The sequence below is a fragment of the Carassius carassius genome, chromosome 8 (genome assembly GCF_963082965.1).
Source record: "Carassius carassius chromosome 8, fCarCar2.1, whole genome shotgun sequence".
Taxonomy (NCBI): domain Eukaryota; kingdom Metazoa; phylum Chordata; class Actinopteri; order Cypriniformes; family Cyprinidae; genus Carassius; species Carassius carassius.
In genome coordinates this window covers 30,823,591-30,838,518 of record NC_081762.1, presented here as the reverse complement: position 1 = coordinate 30,838,518, position 14,928 = coordinate 30,823,591, and the positions used below count along the sequence as shown (strand labels likewise).

The 14,928-nt window shown below is 39.7% G+C and overlaps 1 protein-coding gene and 1 long non-coding RNA gene across 4 annotated transcripts in view; one reads left to right on the top strand and one right to left on the bottom strand.

Annotated features, from left to right (window-relative positions):
* LOC132145718 (uncharacterized) overlaps positions 1-14,928 on the bottom strand; it is a 383,521-nt gene that overhangs the window by 72,252 nt on the left and 296,341 nt on the right. The window lies entirely within an intron of this gene.
* The window catches only part of LOC132145714 (SH3 and cysteine-rich domain-containing protein 2-like), a 95,917-nt gene that overhangs the window by 27,197 nt on the left and 53,792 nt on the right, over positions 1-14,928 (top strand). For all 3 annotated transcript variants that reach the window (XR_009434500.1, XM_059556938.1, XM_059556937.1), the window contains 2 exons: positions 3,881-3,993; positions 4,308-4,383. Coding sequence is in view for 2 of the 3 variants with exons in the window: in XM_059556938.1 (XP_059412921.1) it covers positions 3,881-3,993; positions 4,308-4,383 (189 nt within the window). In the remaining variant the exon portion in view is untranslated. The remainder of the gene's footprint in view (positions 1-3,880; positions 3,994-4,307; positions 4,384-14,928) is intronic.

Genomic DNA, 14,928 nt, shown 5'->3' with positions numbered 1-14,928 from the left:
TAATATCCGCTTTTCTCTTTTTCAGTTTTTGGTACTGTCGCCTGCTGACCGGAATGACGCCGTAGAGGATGTTTAGAGCCACTTCGCAGAGCGCTAAAATGAATTCGTCGGACGCCGATTGTAAAATAAGGCGTCGTTGTTTAGGAGTGGCTTTATGTAGCAGTTTTAACACCGGCAGATGCTTACAAAGCCTGGCGGACATGGTGATCACGCTCTTCTTTTTTTCGGGATATAAACCACTTGACGGTCTGAAAGCAATCCTGTTCTGAGACGGTACTGCTCCGGAGTTTTTGCTTTATAGTCTATCAGTAGATAGCCGAAAGGTCGGTCGACCGCGTCGTGATAACACTCCATAAAGTATTTTGTGTTTCCGGGGTACATTTGACGACCTAGCATCGCCACTTGATGGACGTCCCGGGGATTTTTAAACAGGATCATATAATTGGCGTTTAAGCTGATGGTTCGACTCGACTTTCCCTGCGCAAATAAATTTTGCACTATGTAAATAGAACTGAGATTACGATGGTGGCAGTATTGAGTAAACACGCGCTGCAGTTCGACGTTAACGCTAGCTTGCTCCATGAGATCGTCGACGACGAGAAGGTTAGCGGAGGTAACAGGCAGTAAATCATCATCATTCAGACTCTGGGGTATTCCTTGTATAAATTTAATGTCATACAATTGAAGTAAATCATCGTACAAAGTTTGCCAGCAATCATACAACCAAACAATGTTTTCAATTTTCTTCGAAATGATATTCAAACCTTTTTCCAACAAGAGTTTCACAAAATAAGACTTTCCGGAATTGGAAGGTCCAGATACAACGCAGCTGAAAGGGTGTTGAAGTCTGAAATCAAAATCGGACGCATCCTGAGACCCTCTGTGCATCGCCATCTGATCAGTAGCCGTAAGGAAGCGTGGTATAATCGCTTAAAAGCCGACGTTTATCGTAGACGACCTTAAACCTTTTAACGACTGATTTGTTTTGTAACGTGAGAGTCTTTTTATCTCTCACAATGTTTTCCGTCTGAGCCAGGATGTATTTGGATCTATCATGAGACGTCACATAGCTGTCAACCAGACCAATCAGGGATTCGAGACAGATAGCTTTGGAATTTTTAGCATTTAGAGTTATGCCCTTAGCTTTCATGGAAACTTTACCTTTGGCCGTCTCGAAAGCGTAGGATTTGGGACCGCTGGCACAGAAGGTCGTTATATGGTCGTCTGGGTCCAATTCGCTCGTCAGCTCCCCTAAATGATCACCCAGAGGAGGCTCCCAGTCGCCGTCCCTAGACACGAATATGACGCTGTCTGTGTCAGAGTATAGCAGTCGGTCGCCTAGTCTGTCCATCAATTCGTACAATTCCAGTCGGGCGTGCGCCGTAGTGAAAGCGCCTATGCCGCGAGCCCGTTTCTCACAAAGCTAATTTTATTCAGCTAAAGCAAACGCTTTTTATAACCTTTTTAAAAGAACAGAATGTTTTTCAACCTTAGTTAAATTGCTTTAGATTATATAAATGATATAATGTTTTATATATAAATGTGAGATAACTGAATGTCACATATATGAAATAACTAAAGTGTGTTTTAAACCTTTAATTGTTTTAGTAAATTGTATAATGTTATATATATATATATATATATATATATATATATATATATAAATGTGAAATAACTAAAATGTTTTCAACTTTAGCATGATAATTATTATATTATATAAATTATATAAATATTATATAAATTATAGAATGTTTTATATATAAATGTGAAATAACTGAATGTCACATATATGAAATAACTAAAATGTTTCCAACTTTAGCATAATTATTATATTATATAAATTATATAATGTTTTATATATAAACGTAGAACACACCGATCCCATTTATACACTGCTCAGGAATGTAATGGGAGGGGGGAGAAGCCATATAATCACACACACACACACACACACACATAACCGTATAACTGGGATAAAGTTCAAACAAGTTAGCTGGCACAAACTTCAAACAAGCTAACTGACACAAAGTTCAAACAGCTTCTGTCAAAACCACATGATCGATGCATCGGGAGGGTTTCCTAAAACCATGATTTAGAACTAACTAGGGCAATAGGGTAAAACTTTCTGTCAAAACCACTTGATCGATGCGTGGGGAGTGTTTCCTTTACCGTTTAAACTAGCCGTCAAAAACTATAATTTAGTACTAACTAGGTCAATAGGGTAAAACTTTCTGTCAAAACCACATGATCGATGCGTGGGAAACGGTCATAGGTTAGCCCCTGAACTCATTCCGGAAGTTCAACCCATCCATCATAAGGTCACCGGAAGTTCAACCTGTCAAAAGGTCAAAGGTCAAAGTCATAAATCATCATGACAGAAGCAGTTATAACCTTTTTAAAAGAACAGAATGTTTTTCAACCTTAGTTAAATTGCTTTAGATTATATAAATGATATAATGTTTTATATATAAATGTGAGATAACTGAATGTCACATATATGAAATAACTAAAGTGTGTTTTAAACCTTTAATTGTTTTAGTAAATTGTATAATGTTATATATATATATATATATATATATATATATATATATATAAATGTGAAATAACTAAAATGTTTTCAACTTTAGCATGATAATTATTATATTATATAAATTATATAAATATTATATAAATTATAGAATGTTTTATATATAAATGTGAAATAACTGAATGTCACATATATGAAATAACTAAAATGTTTCCAACTTTAGCATAATTATTATATTATATAAATTATATAATGTTTTATATATAAACGTAGAACACACCGATCCCATTTATACACTGCTCAGGAATGTAATGGGAGGGGGGAGAAGCCATATAATCACACACACACACACACACACACATAACCGTATAACTGGGATAAAGTTCAAACAAGTTAGCTGGCACAAACTTCAAACAAGCTAACTGACACAAAGTTCAAACAGCTTCTGTCAAAACCACATGATCGATGCATCGGGAGGGTTTCCTAAAACCATGATTTAGAACTAACTAGGGCAATAGGGTAAAACTTTCTGTCAAAACCACTTGATCGATGCGTGGGGAGTGTTTCCTTTACCGTTTAAACTAGCCGTCAAAAACTATAATTTACTAGGTCAATAGGGTAAAACTTTCTGTCAAAACCACATGATCGATGCGTGGGAAACGGTCATAGGTTAGCCCCTGAACTCATTCCGGAAGTTCAACCCATCCATCATAAGGTCACCGGAAGTTCAACCTGTCAAAAGGTCAAAGGTCAAAGTCATAAATCATCATGACAGAAGCAGTAGAATAATTACTACTTTCAAGTATAAAACATGAATACCTATATGTACCTTACTCTATAGTAAATGAACACAGTATTTATTTAAATACACCCCCTCCATAAATTTTAATTCTAAAAGGAAAACTCCTATGTGCATAAGCAAATAGGGTCTCAAAATTGCAGTTGCAATTGCAGCAGAACATGTCTCTGGCATAGTGTTAGTTTATTTCCTGAAAACATCAACAATAATGTTATCCCATGGCTTCTGCAACTCAAGCCAAAGGCTTTCCTTTGAATTTACAACAGATCTGTCCTTGCCACAAATTTGTTCCATGGGGTTGAGGTCCGGACTATAAGGTGACCATTCCATCATTTTCAATGTTCCAGCAGATTTCTTACATCACAAAAAGTTCCAGCAATAGTTTGTTTTATGGATATTGTAATGGCCAATTCAACAAAAACAACTCAAACTTCTTAAATATACCAAATATGCCACACTTTTGCCCACCACTGTTAACATAGAGTAAAAAAAAAATTAAGCATGAGTATATGTAAAGAGCTATATTTTTAGCATATTTGTTTGTGATGTGATAGATTCAAAAGCTCAGCTGGACCCTGTGTATGCTACACTCCGCTTCGGAACTTCTCTGGCCAACACCAGCCGATCTAGCTTTGGGAGTTTCTGTGAATCTCCGAGCCAAAGCCTGGTGTGTACCACATATACCACAAGCAAGTTTAGGTTTCATGGATGTTGTGACTGGTTAGATATTTAGATTTAATAAAGGTGTATTGAACATAAACCTAGAACTAAAATTTTTTTTCTGATGACTAAATGTAAATTATGTTTTACAAGCATTTTTGAGCCCTTAAACTTGAAAACTGCATTCTAATTATTACTGTATTTGCTTTATCATAATTATTATTTTTTTTAAATAGATCAGTTACTGAATGGAAGCTTATATTTTAAACATTCACATTTTTATTGACCATTTTTGTTTGAAACTCTTTATGTGCCTTTGAGGATGAAGAGGATGGTCAGCAGAAGGACGAGTATGTGTCCACTGAGGAGGAAAAAATGACTGAAAACCAAATAAAGGGTAAAATAATCTAACTTAATATATACAGATATACAGTACATTGCACAGTAAGAGATCAGTGGTTCTCAACTGGTTTTGCTTTAGAACAGATATTTTAACCTGTTAACTGTCAGGATTTTCTTTTTCCATTTAGTTATTTGCTTTTTTTAATTCAAAAGTTATTTGTATTTCATACTAACTCGGCACAATGTATTGCTATATTAATATGTCTGAAAAAACCAACAAAGTATGGAACAAGTGAATACTCATAATGTCTGATATAAAAATCACAAGTTGGAATGTCAGAGGACTCAGGAAAAGAATTAAACTAAAACAGGTTATCAACAGGATTAAGCAACTCAAATCGAAAATAATTTTTCTTCAAGAAACGCATCTTACAGATTGTGAATTAAAATTTGTAAAAAACAGATGGCCTGGCCAGGTGATACACTCGTCATACAATAACTATGCAAGAGGCGTAATTATTTTGATTCATAGGAGCATACCATTCCAAATGCTACAAATAAAAATGTCACTCAGGTATACAAAAATCCCGCTCACGTATAGATTACTTTCTTGTCTCAAGGGAACTTTTATCAAGGATCAAACAATGTCAGTATGATAGCATAGTGATTAGTGATCATGCAGCTATCTCACTGAATGTTTACATGGACAACTTCACCCACAAACAGTTCCGTTGGCGGTTTCAAGCAAGATGGCTACAGAATTCAAACTTTGTTAAATTTATAGGGGAGAAAATAGATAATTACTTTGAGTTGAATACAGATCAAACTTGTGCCGCAATGAGATGGGAAGGATTTAAAGCATATATTCGTGGTGAAATTCTTAGCTATACGAGTACGAAGAATAAACAACAACAAAAACAAATGGAAATCTTGGATAAGCAAATTAAATCTTTGGAATTAGACTTAAATGCTAGTGATGACCCAATAAAACAAAGTGAATTGTTACGTTTGAGAACTGAATATAATAAATTGTCTTCTGATGCAGCAGCAAAAAGTTTAATGTGGTTAAAGCAATCTTATTATGACCAGGTGAGAAAGCTGGAAAGCTCTTGGCATGGAGAATAAAGAAAACACAGAGTGAAAGAGCAATTAATAACATAAAGACCTCCTCGGGTATGGTAACAGTAGACCCATCTGAAATTAACGATAGTTTTAGACAATTGTATGAAAATTTGTATAAATCTGATTGTTGCCATACCTCGGAAGAACAAGACCTATTCTTGGACCAACTTCAGTTCCAGACACTCACAGAAGACACACAACAAGAGTTGGACAGAAATTTAAGTATTGAAGAGATATCACAGGCCATACAAAGCATCAACAGTGGTAAAGCTCCTGGGTTAGACGGATTTATGATTGAATTCTACAAAACTTTCAAAGAAAAATTAATAGTTCCACTTTTTAACATGTATGAAGAAGCATTTAAAAATGAGGTTCTCCCACCCACTCTAAGACAGGCTATGATCACTTTGATATTAAAACCAGGTAAACCTCCTGCAGAATGCTCATCATTCAGATCAATAAGTCTGATGGGGGTTGACACTAAAATACTTTGTAAAGTTTTAGCAAAAAGATTAGACCCCTTTATCTCACATCTAGTTCATAACGATCAAAATGGCTTTGTACCAAAACGTCAAGGGTTTCATAATATAAGAAGAGTTTTGAATATAATTCATGAGAAATTTGATGCTAAAGATACGGCTTTATTATCACTTGATGCCCGTCAGGCCTTTGACAGAATAGAGTGGTCATATTTGTTTAACGTTCTTCCGAGGTATGGATTTGGATTTAACTTTCTCAAATGGGTTAAACTTTTGTATACAGATCCTAAAGCCAGTGTCTTGACAAACAACATAGTCTCTAAACCTTTCACATTGGAACGTTCCACTCGCCAGGGATGCCCGTTATCTCCAATGTTATTTATTTTGGCTATGGAACCCTTGGCAATGACGATAAGAAAACGAACTGATAAATTTGGCATCCAGTTAGGAGATCAAGAGCATAGATTGGCCCTATATGCTGATGATCTGATAGTTTTTTTGACAAGGTTGTCCATCAGTGTCCCAAACTTAATGCAACAAATAGAGCTATTTGGTCAATTTTCTGGCTATGAAATAAATGATTCAAAATCCTCTATTCTATTTTTGAATAGGGACGAGAGGCTAAATCCAGTCATACAGACCCCGTTTATCAATGCAAAAGAGGGATTTGTGTATCTTGGTGTTAAAATTACCCCAGACATTAAAACCGTTGTACCAATGAATTATGATCCTTTGATTAGTGAAGTAAAGGAGTCTTTAGATAAATGGGCAGTAATGCCCGTGTCAATGATTGGCAGAATAAACATGATCAAAATGAGCATATTACCAACATTTTTATATCTGTTTCAGGCACTCCCTTTGCATCTCTCAAAACAATTTTTTGATGAATTAAACACTGTCCTTAATAGATTCATTTGGAATAATTAAAAACATAGACTAAGGCTTCGCCTGCTGTACCTGCCATATGAGAGAGGGGGGTTACAACTCCCTAATTTTAAATTATATTACTGGTCTGCACAGCTGCGCTCAGCCATATTCTACTTTGCAACTGAGACACCCCAAGCATTGATCAAAATTGAACAATTAGAAACAAAACTTAACTTGAATCTGTATTTATATTCCGCATGCCACCAAAAATTGGGAAAAATTACAAAAAACCCCTTTTTAAAAAACACAATTGATATTAGGTAAAGGGCTCATCAGTTTACGGGAGGTATTCCTCCCATCTCTCCTTTTTCGCCTATTAGGGGCAACACAGGTTTTAAGGCAGGAAGAGCTGATGGGGGTTTCAAAATCTGGGTAGATAAAGGTGTACAGAAGCTGGCAGACCTTTTGTCACGATCATTAGATGGAGTGCCCATGAGCTTCAGTAGAGGGCAATCCAGTCAGGACCATTCCACCCATTCACCACCAGTTGTCACTTGGACACTAGCACCTCTCAAACTGTTGCACCACACCCGAACTACATTACCCATGAGTCACTGCATCACAATCACCCTGCCACACCTGCACCTCATTCATCAGCCAATTTCCTTGCCACACCTGCACCTCATTTACACACACACATAAAAGCAGCACACTCACTCTCACTCTCACTCACTGCGAAGTCTTGTTTAGCCAGTCTGACATTTCCGAGCGTTTTCCCAGTGTTTGTTATTCCTGTGTTTTGACCTTTGGACTGTTTATTCCGACTCTGATTCTCCGCTGCCTGTCCCGATCTCTGCTTGTTTCTGGTTACGATTCTGGTTATCCCTGACACACCTGACGCCATTCCTGATCTCTGCCTGTCTTACCATTCTGTTGAATAAATGCTGCATATGGATCCGAACGCCTCCGACCCCTTGTTACAGAAGACTTCGCCATACCAGGATCCAGCAGCCCGGTATCCCCTTGTCACTGAGGTATCGGTTCCTGTTTCAATGTCAGCATATCACCAATCCAACCTAACCACAGATCCAGTTGACCTGCTGTTAGATCTAAAGCAAGGAGATCGAACTATTGAGGACTATGTTCAACAGTTCTGTGAATTGGTTTATAGAGTTCCTCTAGACGATGAAGTCCTGTTTAAGGATCTATTCCGTTTTGGAGTCAATGAACCAGTAAAATCATGGTTACCTAGAGGGGAGTTTAATTGCAGCTTAAGGGACATAATGGACTTTGCACTCTTGTTATGTGGTTCTCCTTTCACTGTGGGAGAGGCAGAGGACTTTAAAGCCCCAAAACCGCTGCACAAGATGGCCGCCAGCCCAGCGCCGCTGCACAAGATGGCCGCCAGCCCAGCACCATTGCACAGGATGGCCGAATCTGTGTACACCTGTGTTGCCAGACAAGATGGCTGACTCAACGCCTGAGTCTTCCGTCAAGGTGCTACTGGCTCGCCATCATAGAGGGCGGAGGAGGAGGAGACAGGCGTCTACCATTCCTCAAAGCCCGGAGGACGTTCCCAAGTGGGCCGCTGCCTTCCAGGAGGACGTTCCCGAGCAGGCCGCTGCCGTCCAGGAGGACGTGCCCGATGCTGTTCCGGAGGCCGAGGCGGTGCCCGATGCTGTTCCCGAGGCCGACGAGGTGCCCATTGACTTTCCAGAGTCGAGTCAGGTTCCAGTGAACTCTCCAGAGTCGAGTCAGGTTCCAGTGAACTCTCCAGAGTCGAGTCAGGTTCCAGTGAACTCTCCAGAGTCGAGTCAGGTTCCAGTGAACTCTCCAGAGTCGAGTCAGGTTCCAGTGAACTCTCCAGAGTCGAGTCAGGTGTTCGTGGACCCTTCAGAGTTAGGGCTAGTTCCTGTTGACCTTCCAGAGTCTAGTCAGGTGCTCGTGGACCCTCCAGAGTCAGGGCTAGTCACCGTTGACCTTCCGGAGTCAGGGTTAGTCACCATTGACCTTCCAGAATCAGGGCTAGTCACTGTTGACCTTCCAGAGTCAGGACTAGTTACCATGGACTTTCCAGAGCCAAGGCTAGTCACCGTTGACCTTTCAGAGTAAAGTCAAGTAACTGGTGATCTTCAAGGACAGAGTCAAGTCCCTGGTGATCTTCAAGGACAGAATCGAGTCACTGGTGATCTTAGAGGACAGAGTCGAGTCACTGGTGATCTTAGAGGACAGAGTCGAGTCACTGGTGATCTTAGAGGACAGAGTCGAGTCACTGGTGATCTTAGAGGACAGAGTCGAGTCACTGGTGATCTTCGAGGACAGAGTCGAGTCACTGGTGATCTTCAAGGACAGAGTCGAGTCACTGGTGATCTTCAAAGACAGAGTCGAGTCACTGGTGATCTTCAAAGACAGAGTCAAGTCACTGGTGATCTTCAAGAACCGAGTCAAGTCACTGGTGATCTTCAAGGACCGAGTCAAGTCACTGGTGATCTTCAAGGACTGAGTCAAATCACAGTCGTTCTTCAGGAACCAAGTCAAGTCACAGTTGATCCTCAGGAACCAAGTCAAGTCACCAACGATTTTCATGAGCAAAGTCAAGTCATCAATGATCTTCATGAGCAAAGTCAAGTCACCATTAACCTCCGTGAACTAAGTCAAGTCACAGTTGATCCTCAGGAACAAAGTCAAGTCACCAATGATCTTCATGAGCAAAGTCAAGTCACAGTTGATCTTCATGAACCCAATCAAATCACCACAGATCTACCAGAGCCTCGTCACATCTCAGCCGAACTCCCAGAGCCTCGTCACATCTCAGAGCTCTCGTCCTATCCTGTCACGGCCAGGGAGGCCGTCAATGAGCTCTCATTCATTCCGGTCAGGGCTACGGAGACCATCCACCAACTCTCTGTCTGTCCTGTCATGGCCACGGAGGTCCTCCATGAACTCACCGCCTGCCCTGTAATGGCCACGGAGGCCAGCTACCATCTCTTCACGGCCACGGAGGCCGCTATTAACCTGTTAATGTTCTCTGTTTCAGTCCCACCTGAGCAGACTTGCTGTCCTGTGCCATCGACTCCACTGTGGTGGTCCTCTGCTCCGCCCTGGTGGGCTTCTGTCCCGTCTGCTCGGCTGTGGTGGTCCTCTGCACCGCCCTGGTGGGCTTCTGTCCCGTCTTCTCAGCTGTGGTGGTCCTCTGCTCCGCCCTGGTGGGCTTTTGTCCCATCTTCTCGGCTGTGGTGGTCCTCTATTCCTCCCCGGTGGGCTCCAGCTCCACCTGCTCCACTCTGGTGGGCTCCCACGCCACCTGCTCTGCCTTGGTGGACCCTTGTTCCCGAGTTAGGCCCATGGCGGGCTCCTGTTCCCGAGTTAAGCCCATGGTGGGCCCCTGTCTCCTATGTCAGGCCCAGGAGGGGCTCCTGTTTTCCTGAGTTAGGCCCAGGAAGGGCTCCAGTTCTGCCTGCTCTGCCCCGGTCCCCGACCACGGCACTTCTTCATGGACCTGGCCCTCCATCCCTCCCCCTGTTCCGCCTCCGCTCCACCGCCCTCCTAGATTGTTTTGAGCGTCTGGAAGCCGCTCCTTTGAGGGGGGGGCTATGTCACGATCATTAGATGGAGTGCCCATGAGGTTCAGCAGAGGGCACTCCAGTCAGGACCATTCCACCCATTCACCACCAGTTGTCACTTGGACACTAGCACCTCTCAAACTGTTGTACCACACCCGAACTACATTACCCATGAGTCACTGCATCACAATCACCCTGCCACACCTGCACCTCATTCATCAGCCAATTTCCTTGCCACACCTGCACCTCATTTACACACACACACATAAAAGCAGCACACTCACTCTCACTCTCACTCACTGCGAAGTCTTGTTTAGCCAGTCTGACATTTCCGAGCGTTTTCCCAGTGTTTGTTATTCCTGTGTTTTGACCTTTGGACTGTTTATTCCGACTCTGATTCTCCGCTGCCTGTCCCGATCTCTGCTTGTTTCTGGTTACGATTCTGGTTATCCCTGACACACCTGACGCCATTCCTGATCTCTGCCTGTCTTACCATTCTGTTGAATAAATGCTGCATATGGATCCGAACGCCTCCGACCCCTTGTTACACCTTTATAAGGATGGCAACCTTCTTACATTTGAGCAGTTATGCCAAACATATAACATTCCATAAAAACATTTCTATAAACACAAATTAAACATTTCATTATGTCGAAATATAAACAGATTGAATCTGAACCAACACTGTCAAACCTAGAGAATATTATATGGCAAAATCTTGAAAGGAGAGGTCATATTTCTTTATTTTATGCAGCTTTACTAACACATGATGAGGAATCCACCGCTGATAAGCTGGATGCATGGAGATCTGACATTCAAGAGGAGATAAAGGTGGCAGACTGGGAAGCTGCATGTCTAAAATCCCAAAAACAGTCAATTAGTACCAGGATGAAACTCCTCCAATATAAATGGTTGATGAGAACCAACATTACTCCGGTCAAACTGAACCGTTGGTCACCTAATATCCCAGATAGCTGTAGTAAATGTTTAGATGGAAAGGGTACTCTTTTTCACTGTGTATGGGATTGTCCAAAATTACATCAGTATTGGAAGTCAGTCATGCAGACTCTGTCAAAGATTGCTGGAGTAAACATACCTGTTGAGGCAAAAATATGTGTGTTGGGTATATATCCAGAGAACTGTTATTTTAGCTCCAGACAAATAAAACTGATTGACTTTGGACTCCTGCAGGCCAGACGGTTAATATCTCTGTACTGGAAGAAAATGGATGTACTTTCAAATCATATGTGGGTGAAGGAGATGGCATCCTGTATTGTATTGGAACGACTCACTTATATTGTTAGAGGAAAGGGAGGAAATTTTGAAGAAATATGGTCACCATTAACTGAGTTTCTGAGACATTATGAAGGAAATTAAGAAAGTAAAGCTGACTGCCGAGTTTTTTTTATTTTTTATTTATTTTTTTGTTCTTTATTATCATTGTCTTTGTTACTCTGTTATGTGTGATGTTTTTTTATTTTTTTTATTATTTCTATTTACTTTGGGGATTAGGTTGTGAAATATTAAGCTTATGTCAATGTATCACATGTTTGTTTTGTTAAAAATTTAATAAATATAATGTTCAAAAAAAAAAAAAACCTGTTAACTGTCACTCACATTTTTGAACATAGACTTGAAAGTGCACGATCCAAACCTCAATTTTAAAATTCATGACTGAATTTAAAATGGGTTGCAAAGGATGAATTTTGAGATTTTAAGTTATATAATTTCTGATGATTTCTAAAGTGTGATAGAGAAAAAGGCAACAAAGAAGACTTTTTTGACAAAGGTCAGAACTCCTGTTATGATGTAGGCTTTTGAGGTGCACTCTTGCCATATATTAATCTATTACTTTTGCTACATAATTCTTAAGAAAAAAGATTGGTAAAAATATCTATTTAGGAGTCTTAGACCTTTTCAACGATATATAGTTTGTCACGATTAGATTAGGATTTAATTGTAATATAATGAAGTAAACGTAGGGGGCCCACAGAGTGCCCGGTAATAGTTAATAGGTTAAACTGAACTTAAACAGATGAATCAATATTAAGTGCTCTATCAAGAATGGTATTTCATTTATACAGCAGTGCTATAAAGATATTGGTTGCACTTTATTTTACAGTAAATGCACTTACGTGTACATGTATTTACAGTGTACTAACCTAAGAAAGTACTTTTAAGTAATATTTTGTAGCTACATGGGTTATGGTTAGGTTTGAGGTAGGTTCAAGGCTAGTACCTATTGTAATTACAATAATAAGTACATAGTATGTACTACCAAAAATATATATATATTAACTTAATTTTCAGTCCAAAATGAGCTGTTTTGATTATTTTGTATATTACTTTGTGCACATGTAAGAGGCATGTATGAGTGGAGTTGACCACAGAGATTTTCATTTGCTACCAAAATATTTTGTAACCAATGTTTCCCAGCCAAGAGGTGCCATAGGTGCACATGAGGCTGATGAGTGTGATGTTGTCTGCAAACTTCAGGAGCTTGACAGAGGGGTCTTAAGATGTGCTGAATGTGAGTTTTCCCAGCCTCACTAGCTGCTGCCTGTCTGTCAGGAAGCTGATGATGCAAAGACAGACAGAGGTGGGCACAGAGAGCTGAGTAAGTTTGGCAAGGAAAAGGTTTGGGATGAAAGTGCTGAAAGCCGAGCTGAAGTGAATTGAGTCCTTAGTTTTTCAGAATAATTCCTCTTTGCCACTCTGATCTCCTTTTCCAGTGTGAATTTGTTATACAAGACATTGTTCCTCTTTCTGTAAGCATGTTCTTTGGCCTGATGGAGCCGTCTGCGTTTTGCAGTGAACCATGGTTTTTCATTGTTGTAAGTTAGATGAGTCCTGCTAGGTATGCACATAGCTCCACAGAAACTGATAGAAGATTTTACAGTCTCTGTCAGCTGGTCCAGTTCAGTCGCAGCTTTGAAAACACTCCAATCAGTGAGGTCAAAACAATCTTTTAATTCCTGCTCCGCTTCCTTAGTCCATCTTTTGACAATCCTCAATACAGGTTATGCTGATTTCAGTTTCTGCCTGTAGGTATAAGATATACCAAACAGTGATCAGAGAGCTGCCTGTTGAACAGAGTGATACGCAAGCTTCATTGTGGTGTATCAGTGATCAAATATATTACTGTCTCTGGTTGGACATGTGATGTGTTGTGTATTTTGGCAGTTCACAGGAGAGATTTTATTTATTAAATTCAAGTCAAGTCAGCTTTATTTATAAAGCACTTTAAACAAAAAAGATTGCCTCAAAGCAACAGAACAACATTCATTAGGAAAACAGTGTGTCAATAATGCAAAATGACAGTTAAAGGCAGTTCATCATTGAATTCAGTGATATCATCATGTCAGTTCAGTTTAAATAGTATCTGTGCAATCATTAGCAATCAAGTCAACAATATCACTGTAAATAAAGTGTCCCCAACTAAGGAAGCCAGAGACGACAGCAGCAAGGAACCAAAACTCCATCGATGACAGAATGGAGAAAAAACCTTGGTAGAAACCAGGTTCAGTCGGGGGAAAGTTCTCATCTGACCAGACGAAACCAGCAGTTCAATTCCAGGCTGCAGCATCATAATTGATTGTAAATGCTGCATTTCTTGCAATCTCAGGATTTTCTGTAATTGGCAAACAAAGTTAAATATTTTTTTTTCTTCTTCTTCTTATTTTTCTTACTCAAATTATTCTTATTTGTATTTTTCCTAGTGTTCAAATAAATCACTTATATGATGTCTAAGTTTATATCTAGTGTTTTATAATTGAAAAAAAAACTATGCAGTGGTATGTTTACTGACTAAATAGTTTGTAGAAGCCTTCAATACTATTGGGAAATATATTTTTTTATATTTGGGGGTGGGGGGTGTAGACACAGTCTCATAAAAATATATGCAGGAGTCTCATTTTTCATGATATCTTATTCAGAAAAGAAACATGTGGCTTTCAACCCATTACTTTTCTATATTGCTCCAGGACTGATTTCATGTATTTTTATATAAAATAAAAAAAATATTTAAGTGTGGTAAAATATAACTTTAAAGTCTATAACTTTTAATATTTTGATCATTATCAAATCTGGTTGATAAAAAGTAAAGCCCAACGGGTTTTCTTTCCAAAGACACCAAAATTATGTTTGTAACACACTGAAGTAGGAAACTGTTACAATTATAAGTTAGGTAGAGCACTTTCAGCTGTGAGTCCCATAATGGGGGATACTGGCTAACAGGTTAATGCCAACAAAGTGTTCTAGTCTATGCAAAAGAATGTTGTGGTCAATAGCGTTGAATGCAGCACTAAGATACAATAGCACTAATAGAGAGATACAACCATGATCAGATGATAAGAGCATGTCATTTGTAACTCTAAGGAGAGCAGTCTCAGTACAACCTCTCCGGTATGGTCATTCAGCCAGGTTTCTGTGAAACACAGAGCAGCAGATTGTGACAAGTCCTTATTTGTCCAGGAGAGCAGAAGGAATTTGTCCATTTTGTTGCATAAAGAATGGAGGTTTGCCAGAGCTTCACAAGGGCACCGGCTCACTTTACTCGTCTGTGTGTCC